This window comes from Rhipicephalus microplus, chromosome 3 (assembly GCF_043290135.1).
Source record: "Rhipicephalus microplus isolate Deutch F79 chromosome 3, USDA_Rmic, whole genome shotgun sequence".
Taxonomy (NCBI): Eukaryota; Metazoa; Arthropoda; class Arachnida; order Ixodida; family Ixodidae; genus Rhipicephalus; species Rhipicephalus microplus.
This window is the reverse complement of record NC_134702.1, coordinates 226,956,318-226,969,554: the sequence shown is the minus strand read 5'-3', so window position 1 is coordinate 226,969,554 and position 13,237 is coordinate 226,956,318. Positions and strand designations below refer to the sequence as shown.

Sequence of the window (13,237 nt, the reverse complement as noted above, 5' to 3'; positions counted from 1 at the left end):
CCACGTCATGCGCACGCAATATTACATTCTAATGAGTTTCCCAAGATAGCTCCTGCATGCAAGCGGAGTTGTGTCGTTTTGGCGTTTGCTGTAGTGTACTGCCTCTTTCTGTAGGATTAATCTTTCTGTACGCGCACGTTTGGAGAGGCTGGTATAGATCGCGCATTCTTACCACGATATACAGCGCCGTACCACTGGAACTACTCTAAGAAATGATGCACAAAAAACACGCCAAGCCTTGTCAGGGATAACGCTGGCACGACGCGAGAACGGCGAGAACATAAACCAAATGGAGAAAGCTTAGTCTTTTATCTCGCTTGAATTGAATTGAAAAAATTAAGTGCACGGATTCCATTTGTAAGTTTTAATATTTCTGTTAAATATTAACTTTCTTTTATTCAAGCAACAGATTGCACAAGCTACATTTGTCGCCTCGTATGATGCTTGCAGTTTCACGTACTATCCTGTGACGTACGCATGACCATTCATTGTTGCAGGTTACGTCCTCCATGTAAGGACACGCACCCGTCAGATAAAGGGCAAGTGGCGTTCACTCTGACATTTTACCTCCTTCTGGGGCACGCGGCGTTGCAAATTTTGGCAGAAGTAATTGTAAGCGCACTGTGCACGCATTACACTTGTCCGCTTGAAATGCTCAAACCTCGTAAGCGGCCCCATTGAGGTGTTCACAGACAAGAAATCGACTCTATTCGATTAGCCCTGATTAATAAGACAAAAGACCTTTCTGGCCTTTCAGTTTCTGTCTATTTGCTTCGGTACTACCTTTCTCAGCCATGCCGACAATGAAAAAGGCTTATGAGCGTCTTTATTCTACGGTGGACCCTTAGCTTACCATGCTGGACAAAAAAAAAAAGAGCGACAGTGTTCTGCAAACTATCAGGGAAAAAGCACAATAGCATGGCTATGCAGCTGTCTGTTGGCGCCTCTGTGCCATCATAAACTGTAACATTTATTTCGGCTGTCTTGTCGTGCGTAAATGTCGCACACGTCTTATCAAAAATTCAAATTTGTATAAACATACTGCGTCTATATCTACAAAATCCGGTGCCTGTGGCTTTGTTTTGTCTGCCTATTTTTGACGCCTAGACCTCATATAGCTAGTGCTCAAAATCCAGCCTGTAATCATAAGTCTTCTGAGCTGCTACTGCTCTTTGTTTTTTGCGCTATAAGGACCTTAACGCTGGCTGTACCAACAAATCATGTTTGTAATGGCTCTGCAAAATTTTCGTCGTCAGGCAACGGAGAGCGCAACAGGGCGTCGGCGTCAGCATGTTGCCTCCAGTTGCGGTACAGCACGCGGATGCCGTAGTCCTGCAGGCGATGTGCCCATTGGGCAAGACGGCCTGACGACAACCAGCATAGTGCGTGATCGTCGGTGACTACAAATGACCGACCATACAAATAAAGTCGGAACTTTGTAAGGGCCCAGACGATTGCCAGACATTCTTTCTCAGTGACCATGTAATTAGACTCGGCTTTTGTAAGCGTACGGCTTGCATACGCCACTACATTCCGGGAACCCTAGTTTCCGATGCGCAAGGACAGCGCTGAGGCCGACACCACTGATGCCCGTGTTTACCTCTGTAGGGGCCGTAGGGTCGTAGTGGCGGAGTATGGGAGAGGACGTCAACAAATGACGGAGCGTTGTGAGAGCTTCACCGCAGGTGGTGACCACGAATGGGTAGGCCCGTTGGTCACAACGAGCTTCGTCAGCAGCAATATGATAGTCGCGAAGCTTCAGATGAAGCACCGAAAATAGGAACACAGTTCTACGAAACGGCGCAGTTGCTTGACGGATGTCGGCTTGCGGAACTCGGTCACGGCCCGAAGATTGGCTGGATCAGGAAGAATTCCATCCTTGGACACGACGTAGCCGAGTATTGTCAGCTGCCAAGCTGCAAATCGGCACTTATTCAGCCTCAGTTGCAAACTGGCGTCACTCAGACGCGTCAAAACATGCCGCAGGCGTTGAAGATGCGCGGAGAAGCCTGGAGTGAAAACGAAGACGTCATCGAGGTATCACAGGCAAGTGAGCCATTTCAGGTTGCGCAGAATGGTTTCCATAATGCGCTCAAAGGTGGCAGGCGCATTGCACAGCCCAAACGGCATGACGTTGAATTCGTACAAGCCATCAGGGGTGACAAAAGTGGTGGTCGGTCGAGCGTCCTCAGCCATAGGTACTTGCCAGTACCCTCAGCGCAAATCAGGATATGTAAAGAATTCTTCTACTTGCAGGCTGTCAATCGCGTCATCTATCCGCGGTAGTGGGTACACGTCCTTACAAGTGATCTTGTTGAGGTGTCAGTAGTTCACACAGAATTTTCCTTATTCGTGACGAGAACGACAGGAGACGCCCCGGGGCTGTTAGAGGGTCGAATAAAATCGCGGTGAAGCATGTCTTCGACTTGCTCGTTGATTACACGGCGTTCTGTTGGAGATGCGTAATAAGGACGTTGCCACATCTGTGGTTGCGCGCCTGTGTCGATGCAATGCGTAACGGTGGATGTGCAGCCGAGCGACATCGCAATAAGAACAGTATTTTTCCAACAGGCCCCGAAGCTGGGAACGCTGGCCCGGCGTAATGTTGTCGGAAATGGAGGAGCCGAATACATCAGCGGATGTTGAAGCAGAAGGAGAAACAGCACTGAGCGTACTGGAACTTGGCCAGTGCGTGTCATCGGCTCGATCCGTTACTTGTGCGCTTTCGATGGGTTCCACGCTGACAATATATTATTCCCCTCACACACACGTGACACTGTACGGGGATGAGTTCAGAACGAAATTAGTGGTGCTGTCGTAAATGACTTGCACGGTCACGAAAGGAACCAGCAAGCCTTTCCTCGTGGAAACGCAATGAGGTGGCGAGAGTAGTTCAGCGGTGTCGAAAGGGTGTGCGCAGTAGACCGACACCGTCGTGTATAAGTTTGTAGGCACTTGCGTGTCGTATTTAACGAGTACCTTGCTTGCAGCTGATAGATTGTCTGCCGGCGTTAAAGAAAATTGTCAGCGCTCTATTTCAGCTGGTGCGCATGGAATAACGGCGTCGTGGCGTGAGAGAAAATCCCATCCTAGGAAAACCAGGTTGCCGAGTTTACCTGCGTCGTCCCTATGATTGGGGACGCTCACGCGTTCGCACATGGCGAGTCAGTCCTCAACATGGTTGCAATCCGCGCCGAAGACAGGAGGGTCGAGGATGCGGGGGACAATGTGACATGGCGTCGGCGCCGGAGGAAGCCTTTGCTGAGCGGCGTCTTGGTGCATGGTGGATGGCACGGTTCGGGATCGAAGCTCTAAGGGCATCGAATGCGCACCGGAGGTAATTGAAGGGCACAGCACTCTCCACTAAATTGCTAGGACGTTTATTGGCGGACACTCGGCGATGATGCATGACAGCGACAGTACTTGTTCTTGTTGCCCTTCACTTGTGGCTCATACCCACGGTGGGGGATCGGCCAATAATTGAGTGGTCTTATAAAGTATTATTCTGTTTTGAAGTAAAGGAAAACACAAATTGAAAACGTTACAAATTTTAGAATGAAGTTTTGATGATCACTAATCTGTACTTACTATAGAGTTTTTGTATTAGGAATTGATAATAACTTAGATCAATATGTAACCTTAAAAAGAAAAGAAGTTATGCGTATGTCAACACAGAAGAGTAATATTAGTTTATTAGTGTTTTCCTTTGATTCCGATATTTCCGCACTGCCTCCCAAACTTTCGCACTGGCAAACCCAGAAATAGAGGCTCCAAAGGACAGAATCACGGGCATGTATAAGTTTGTTATAATAGCACGTAAAGGATTTTCGAACATGGTCATACGAGCTGTAATAAAGCGTCTACATGTCAAAAAGTAATGATTCATAGTTTCTGGCTCGCCATAGAAAGCGCACATTATAGAAAGAGCCTGACCAGACCTGTGTTGGTAGAAATTTAGTTTGGGCACCCTACAGGGCAGCCTCGTAAGTGCGACTTCAAGTTTACGTGTGTCACAAGAGGATCGGCGCCAGGGATATAACTCCCAATATTCAGTCGAATTTGCGAGTGATGTACCTGTGGAGCTTTCCATAATGAAACGCCTGCAAAATCGTGCATAAGTGGATGGTGAAAAACACGGTGAAATTGGCCCACTTATTGCTGACTTCACTAAGAAATCAGCCATTTCATTTAAAAGCAACCATTTAAGGCCCGGCACTCAAACTTATCTGACTTTTTTCAAATGGAAGAGAGGGGTATTAATGCACGAAACGTCTTTATTATGTGCGATTCAGCACCAACCAAAAGTGAAGCGCAAAGAGACAGATTCTCTAATTATAACAGCCGATGAAATTTCCGCGTTTAACTTTCGTAAGGCGAGTACCACTGCCAGAAACTCAGCCACAACAAATTGTATGAAATCAGGTAGTCGGAGCGAATAGGACCAATCCAAGTTCAGGCTGAATATACCAACAGCTGACTTTTCGTCACACTCTAATGCATCTTTCGCAATATTTACACTTGTTTTGGTGCTCTGCAAATGTTCTTGGAATAAACCATCTATGGTGTGCTAGAGGAGCAACTTTGAATTATTAGAAAAAGTTTCGTCAAATTCAATATCCACATGGGGTGAATTATCGCTAATCCTTCTTATCTCGCCGATACGTAAATTCAGCGGGTACAGTACACGTTGTACAAATATAACTTGTGGGGTGTGAAACCGTAGCCATCTACCACCAAAAATAAAAAAAAAATGCCTCGAGAGGATATGAATACTGTCTGTGACGGCTGGAGTGGTGACTCACAAATTCTTAACGTCTGAACGGTCAGGATACGAAATCTGTGCGAAAGAGGAGGAACTCTCGATTCTAGGTATAAAACGCTGTTAGAAACTTTCTTAGGGAGACCAAGGCATAAGCGTAACGATTCTCTTTCTAAAAGAATGAGAGGCCACATTTTTTACGCTGGAGCACCAGAGAAAATCACGCATCCAAATTCTAGGACAGGACGAACATACATTCGATATATCATCACTAGTGTATCTCTTCTCATGCCTCTTTGGTAGTTGCTTATTCTACGCAACATGCCGACAGCTCGTGCACCCTTTCCAGCTACGTAATGTGTTGGCGCCCGTTTAGAGGTGTATTTTAAATTACCCCAAGATATTTAATAGATTCCACCTGTGGTATGTCCTCAGAATGGTAAAACATAGAAATGTACACAGGAAGGGGAAGACAAGAAGAGCACACTTACTCAGATTAAGTAAAAAGTGATTGTCATCATGCTAGTTCTCCAGGGTGTTACCGTAAGGCTACAGGCGATTGTATAACGTCTGAATTGTGTCTGTCGTGGCAAAGAAGGCGATATCATCTGCATAAACATAAGTTATGCCCTGGTTACGTGGAATGGTGCTCATTAGCACAATAAATAACACCGGGGACCGCACTGGGCCTTGCGGTACTCCTCTTGTTTGTGTGTGCGTAGCCGATCAAAAACCGTCTTTTAAGCAATAGAACTTCCTGTCCAAAAGAAATTTGTAATTCCACGTTCCTATGTATGCCGGAAAATTGAGGGACTCCAGTTAATCTATCAGAATACTATGTTATACAGTATTTTATGCTTTAGCGATTTCCAAAGTAACTAAAGCTGCATATTTGTTGTTCCATCGGGTTAACTGAATACGACTTTTTAAACCAACACGAATATTTCATATGAAACACCCAGCCCTGAACCCGATTTGGCAGGGGGCTTAGAATTGACATTTTGTCGAAGAATCTATTCATTCGAGTATAGATAACTCTCTCAATTAATTTCGCCAGATCTTATGTCAAGGCAATTGGCCTCACGTTGTCCTATGTGTACATACCGTCTTGTTTCTTCAGCAACAGTATAATATTAGCTAGTTTCTGTTCTTGCGGTATTCATGAGTTCTTCAACGAATAGTTCACATATATCAAAGAACATTAGGTGATTCTTGAAGTAAAACTTTTACCATGTAATTTTGTAATTTCATCCACTCCAGGGGAAATAATTTGTGAACAAAGTACAGTGTCAGTCAATTCAGATACAGAAATTTCTGTAAATTCATGCATAAAACCTGCATGTTGCGAATCGTCGAGTGATGTGTCCTGAAGCGATGTTCTAAACCTCTAGCTATCTCTTCCAGAGAGGTGGTCATCTCTTGCGGCGTCAAGATACATGATTCTAATGTTAAAGGCGCTGGGAGTGCCTTCCTTGACCACAGATACGCAAATAGAGGACGCTTATTGTTTGATTTGGAAAGATAATCGAAATGTCGATTGTCATATTCTTCTTTCGCACGTTTAACGATGCTTTTAAATACTCCGGCAAAAATCTGAGTCTTTTGAATTTGTTGGGCATTGATCATGCAGAAGCTTCTTCCAAGCGACCTTCCGCCTTTTGTAATCGCACGTACATTCATCAGTCCACCAACGAGAGGATAGCCGTTTACTCGATGGAATAACGAAATCTGAATTTTTCTGACATTCCTCTAGTATGGAGCCAATGTTAGATGCAATTTCCTGACCATTGCCATTCTGAAGTTTCGCAATGGCCGAACGCAGACAGGTTTGAAATTTCTTATTGATGACACACACTCGAGGTTGTTGCTTTAAAGTTGTCATTGGACATACAATGTCAAAAACTACAGGGAGATGGTCGCTGTTAGTTGCAGAGTCAATCACTGGGCATGACAAAACATTATTCGCACTGGTGCAAAAAGTCAAATCTAGCACTGATTGAGTCTGACCTCGAACAAATGTTACGTGTCTTTTATTTACACACAAAAATTTGTCGTCAATGGTTCTTTTCCACAGCCGTCTACCACACAGGTCTTTCTGCCCCAAGACAAATAGTGGGAATTGAAGTCACCTGCGGGCACCTTTCCTTTTGACAGGCTGCCAAAGTGCTGTTAAGTTGACTAGTACTTTGTGCATCAGAGGGGAAATCGCAATTTATAATTGAAAAGGGTGGTATGCTGGAAGGTACAAATCTAATGCTATTATTTGAGTCGGACATCCTGAAAGCAATTTTTGCTTTATGACATAACCTACTTCATTCTAGTATCATTAAACCACCACGTGTTCGGCGATATGATAGAAAAGAACGAAATCATGTAAAATAATAATTTTTATTAGCTGTAAGCTAAGTTTCTTGTAGAATTATAATATCAGGGTTAAGTTGGTTAGAGAAGTAATCTAAGGCGGTTGAGGCTGAGAATATAGAACGGCAGTACCACTGAAGTATCTTTAGTTGACCCTTGGTGCTGAGCGCACCGCAGAGGCGCATGCCTTGTCCTTCTTGGTATCTATTGTCGTAATCAACAACTCATTCATTTTAGTTTTTGACTTTAAGTCCGCGAAGATAGGCAATCGTATACGTTTGCTAGCTCGGATCTCAATTTCTATATCTGTAGCATTACTGGTTCTTGGCTGAGGCGTACAACGGTCTGGCTGCACCTGTGAAACAGGTTGCTCAGCATTATGAACACATTCAGACAATTTATTCAGCACCATGCTATGTCATTCAGTGTCGTCAATGGTGTATGATTGTTGAGGAACTGTTTGAGCTTGAGCTTGCACTCCATGCATCATCTGAGTTGAAAGGATTTGCGTTAAACAGTCACTGAGGTTAGATATTGACTTATTCATTGTCTTAGTTATTGCCTTTTTGACGGCAGATTCAATGACCCGTGAAAGGTTACAGTCCAGACTAGACATGTGTCGTACTGCTGCACTATAATAGCCGATTGATTGATATGTGGGGTTTAACGTCCCAAAACCACCATATGTTTATGAGAAACGCCGTAGTGGAGGGCTCCGGAAATTTAGACCACCTGGGGTTCTTTAACGTGCACCCAAATCTGAGCACACGGGCCTACAACATTTCCGCCTCCATCGGAAATGCAGCCGCCGCAGCCGGGATAGAATAGCCGAAGGCTCTGTCTTTAACTATATTAATAGCTTCCGTGCCTGAACAGCGGTGCCACCCTATATCTCTAGGATTTTTATTTCCTGAAAGTGAGCAGAGCATTCGGAAGATATGCGGAGTGAGTCCCTCCACAAAGCCAGCACTTTTCTGATGTTGCTGAGCATTCGCTTAAGGGGTGGTTTTTACCGCAGACGCGGCAACGAAGATGTGACCTGCATTGTCCCGCACCTATGGCCGAATCTGCAGCAGTTTTTACATAGTGCTGGACGGGAAGCGAGGAGCTTCACGTGAAAGATAAGAGGCCATAGCTTTACTTCTGACGGGCAAGTTGTGCCCACAAATGTAGCAATGACTGATTCGGTTGGTGTTCTCGCTTGAATAATCAGGCGACTGCAACGGTAAACACAAATTATGCCTGCTCCTGAAAGCCTGTCTAAGGTCTCTTCTGGAGTCAGTTTGGTATCGACGCCCCTTACGAGGCCTTTAGTACACGCAAGACGAGGTGGAATGAAAGCACTCACCGGGTTGACGCGAACTAAGTACACTTAAGCAGCCCCTACACAGAGGTCTGGTCCGGTGACCTACACACTATGCCACCTCGTCCTAATTGGCACACATTGGTGATGGTCTGAAAGTGGTTCCATGAGGCTTTCAGTTCTTTATGGACAGCCTGGGGGTTCGTGAGCCTGATGAAACCTGCATTTGTAGGCACCAGTGCGCCGGGAACGTTGCTGACCCCACTGCGAAAGAATAACTCTAACAGCAATTCATTAGGTGACAGTGACGCTGACCAGGCGGATCGCGCATGGCCAGGATAATTAATCAACATCAGCACAACAGGGTGGGTTAGATTCAAAAGCAAAGACAATCAACTATAAAGTGTAAAAAACAAAAACAACTTGGAACTAAGACCACTTAATACTTAGCCAACAACCCCACAGTAGAACTCGGTGACAGCAAAAGCAAGAGGCGATGGTCTCAACCGATGACCTAGGAACATGATGGCTTCGAGCTCCGCCCGGGCAGAACGCGTACTCTTCTGGCTCTCTGCACGAGATGTTCTTCTTCTTTTGAAGAAGGCGACCGACTAGAAGGCTTCTCTCTCTCTCTCTCTTTCTCTCAATATATATATATATATATATATATATATATATATATATATATATATATATATATATATATATCGCCTCTCCCATGTTCCGCCAGTTAACCCGGTCCTGTGCTTGCTGCTGCATATTTACACCCGCAAACTTCTTAATCTCATCTGCCCACCTAACCTTCTGTCTCCCCCTAACCCGCTTGCCTTCTCTGGGAATTCAGTTAGTTACCCTTAACGACCAGCGGTTATCCTGTCTACGGGCTACATGCCTGGCCCACGTCCATTTCTTCTTCTTGATTTCAGCCATGATATCCTTAACCCCCGTCTGTTCCCTAATCCACTCTGCTCTCTTCTTCTCTCTTAAGGTTACACCTACAATTTGTTTTTCCATTGCTCGCTGCGTCGTCCTCAATTTAAGCTGAACCCTCTTTGTAAGTCTCCAGGTTTGTGCTCCGTAGCTAAGTACCGGCAAGATACAGCTGTTATATACCTTCCTCTTGAGGGATAGTGGCAATCTACCTGTCACAATTTGAGAGTGCTTGCCAAATGTGCTCCACCCCATTCATATTCTTCTAGTTATCTCGTGGTTCGGCTTCGTGGTTATTACCTGCCCTAAGTAGACATAGTCTTTTACAACTTGAAGTGCACTATTACCTATCTCGCAGCGCTGCTCTTTTCCGAGGTTGTTGCACATTACTTTCGTTTTCTGCAGATTAATTTTGAGACCCACCTTTCTGCTCTCCTTGTCTTATTCCGCAATCATGAGTTGCAACTCGTCCCCTGAGTTACTCAGCAATGCAATGTCATCGGCGAAACGCAGGTTACTAAGGTACTCTCCATTAACTCTTATCCCAGCTATTCCCATTCTAGGCTTCTGAAAACCTTCTGTAAGCACGCGCTAAATAGCATTGGGGAGATTGTGTCCCCCTGCCTTACACCCTCCTTGATTGGTATTCTGTTGCTTTCTTTATGAAGCACTATGGTAGCAGTTGATCCCCTGTAGATTTCTTCCAGGATGTTTATATATACTTCATCAACGCCCTGATTCCGCAGTGTCTGCATGACGGCGGATATTTCTACTGAATCAAACGCCTACTGAATCAAACGCTATGTGTAGTGGTTGGTTATATTCTGAGCATTTCTTTATTACCTGATTGATAGTATGAATGTGGTCGATTGTTGAGTAGCCTGTTCGAAATCCTGCTTGTTCCTTTGGTTGATTGAATTCTATTGTTTTCTTTAGTCTGTTAGCAATTACCTTTGTAAATAGCTGGTATACTACAGAGAGAAAGCTAATCGGCCTATAATTCTTCAAGTCCTTGTCATCGCCTTTCTTATGTGTTAAGATGATGTTAGCGTTCTTCAAAGACTACTCTTCCCGTCAGGAGACACATCGTAAACAGGGTGGCTAGTTTTTCTAACACAATCTGTCCTCCATCTTTCAGCAGATCTGATGTTACCTGATCTTTACCAGCAACTTTGTCTCTTTGCATGCTCTCCGAAGCTTTTCTGACTTCTTCTATCATAACTGGTGGGGTGTCATCCGGGTTACTGCTAGTTCTTGTTCCAGCATTAAAGTCGTGGTTGTCCCGGCTACTGTACAGATCTCTGTAAACTATATATATATATATATATATATATATATATATATATATAGTCAGCGCCACCAGTGTTTTTACACAATAATAATGCGATCTAACAGGTCGCAGGTTTGGATCATGCCCACGGCAAGTTATCCTTTCACCCACTTTTCTTCATATTTACATTACAACTTTGTCTAATATTTCCCCCATACTTTCCTTGGCATTATTGTCTGTTAGATCTCATTATTATTTTTAAAAACACGGAAAAAGGAGCCCTTAGTTATACACTTCTTTCCTTATTCATCAACGAGGGTCTCGTACTGGCAGCAGACTTTGTGCATTTAGGTTGTATATGAGGGACTATTGGTCAGCTGCCCACTCATAACAAGTTCACGTGCTACGTGACACTAAACAGGCTCAAAAGAGTGTGCCACACTCGCCGCCATGGCTACTGGTGGCGCTGACTGACACTTCTACGTTTAATTCGCATATAAACTCTATAAAGTGTCTGGAGGTATAGCTGTAGTGGTAGCTCAGTGGTAGAGCATCGAACGCGTCATTCGAAGGTCGCAGGTTCGGATCCTGCCCACGGCAAGTTATCTTTTCACCCACTTTTCTTCATATTTACATTACCATTTGGTCTAATATCTTCCCCTATGCTTTCCTTGGCATTATTGTCTGTTTGATCTCATTATATTGTGTAAAAACACAGAAAAACAAGCCCTTAGGTATACACTGCTTTCCTTATATATATATATATATATATATATATATATATATATATATATATATATATATATATATATATATATATATATATATGATGTTAATATATCAGGAGAGAGAACTTCATCGACGCGCTTGCCCTTTATTATGCATAATATGCATCATCATAAACAGATGTGACACCACGAGCATTCTTATACCACGAAGTTCAATCACGCTTTAAGAGGCCAAAGAATGGCGCCTTTAGCCCAATTTCCACGTCAATTGGCGACGCACATTTTGATATCATGCCTCTTTCTCTGAATATGCTATGGCGGTTAGCATCTACATATACCACGATAGTTTTTTTAATAAATTTATCATGAATTGTTGTCGTCGGGATGGAGATGTGCCAAAAGCGAAGCTTCCTGCTAAGCTCAAGTTCACTACTTTATTCGTGGCCACTCTGCAAGCTGCCCCTATGGCTCCAAGCTACCTTGTCAGGTTTATCGTAGATTAAAGCGGAAACATTTTTGGGCGTTTCAGTACGGAAAAACGTAAACCTCAAAAACGAGTCGTTGCTCTCACCTTGCAACAGCTTCGACCGAGCAGCGGTGATGATATATCCTCTTCGAAAAAAAATTATTTTTCGGAAGCAGCAAATGCTTTAACCAGTCCGTAAAAAAGTTTGCTCGTTCCCATCCTTAACTGCATCAACAAGTCACAGGAGAATAAAAGCATGAACAAGTGATGTATTATTATAGGACCGCTGTTCAGTGCTTGCCTGCTGTGTGATACTACAGCACAAGACGCGAAAGCGTCGCATAGGTGACTCGCACTGCAAAAAGCCTACAAGAGAAATCATCACAGCGGAAATTTTGGCGATATTTCGCTATGTTGTAACATTGCCTCGTAACATTTTCATTGTCCCGTAAGAACATACGTTAGTTATTACTGCTGTGACGGAAAACTTCGCTTTACTTGTTCGTTTCCCCAGCGTGTCGCCTAAAGTGACCACTGTTGAAAGTGGGGGCCCCCAACTTTTTTCAGGGAGGGGGTGCTCATGTCCTCCTTTGCACCCCCACCCCCTGCCCGGTTGGTACGCCTATGTGCGGCAGCCTTCCAAGTCACGCTAAATCGCGAACGGGTGGGCGGATCGTGCAAACCGTGCCACCGAGTCAGCGCGCGCTGTCAAATGCTTGGGCGGTGATTCCTAGTGCATGTAACACTTATGGATAAAAACACTGCTGCATCATGGATTAACGTGTTTAATATGATGCATTATTGCAATATTTTGTCAAGGCATGGAGTGTTGTTCTGATTAGATCTATTCATTGCACATATATTAGCGCGCTTTCTGTCTGATTTTAACTCTGCGAATAAAAAAACGGCAATGAAATGAATGTTCATTGGCTAGATTTTCTCTTGGCGGGTGCAAGCAAGTGTTGAATCGCGCCTGGAGGACAGGGAACTCACGAAAGTAGCTTGGGTGAGAGCAAGTGCTAGTGAGGCTTGAGGGGTCAAGTAACCCTTTTTCACCCGCCTGGTGACGCCCGTGGTGAACTGTGCTTTTGCACGAAAAACAATAGAAGCTTGATGTTTGTTTGCTAAGTAATGGAGTTGGACTAGCTCCTCTTTTTGCGTACACTTACAAAAATTTTCTGCATTATGAATGCAATCGCCTCATGCCTACTGCAGTGCAACATTAAGTGAGCATTGTTTTCACAGGGCTTCTTGTGGCTAACGGACCAATGTGGAAGATCCAGCGCCGCTTTTCCTTGAAGCTCTTCCATCAGCTCGGAATCGCTACGCCTACTATGGAAAGATATATACGCGTGAGTAATAATTTAAAGCTAGTAGGCGCATTGACAGCAGTTAGTGGATTTGTAGTTTCGTGTATTTT

At 44.2% G+C, this 13,237-nt stretch overlaps 1 protein-coding gene across 2 annotated transcripts in view; it reads left to right on the top strand.

The window, feature by feature from the left end:
- LOC142804145 (cytochrome P450 2J6-like) overlaps positions 1 to 13,237 on the top strand; it is a 94,775-nt gene that overhangs the window by 43,519 nt on the left and 38,019 nt on the right. For both annotated transcript variants that reach the window (XM_075890749.1, XM_075890748.1), the window contains one exon: positions 13,063 to 13,169. In XM_075890749.1, coding sequence (XP_075746864.1) covers positions 13,063 to 13,169 — 107 coding nt within the window. The remainder of the gene's footprint in view (positions 1 to 13,062; positions 13,170 to 13,237) is intronic.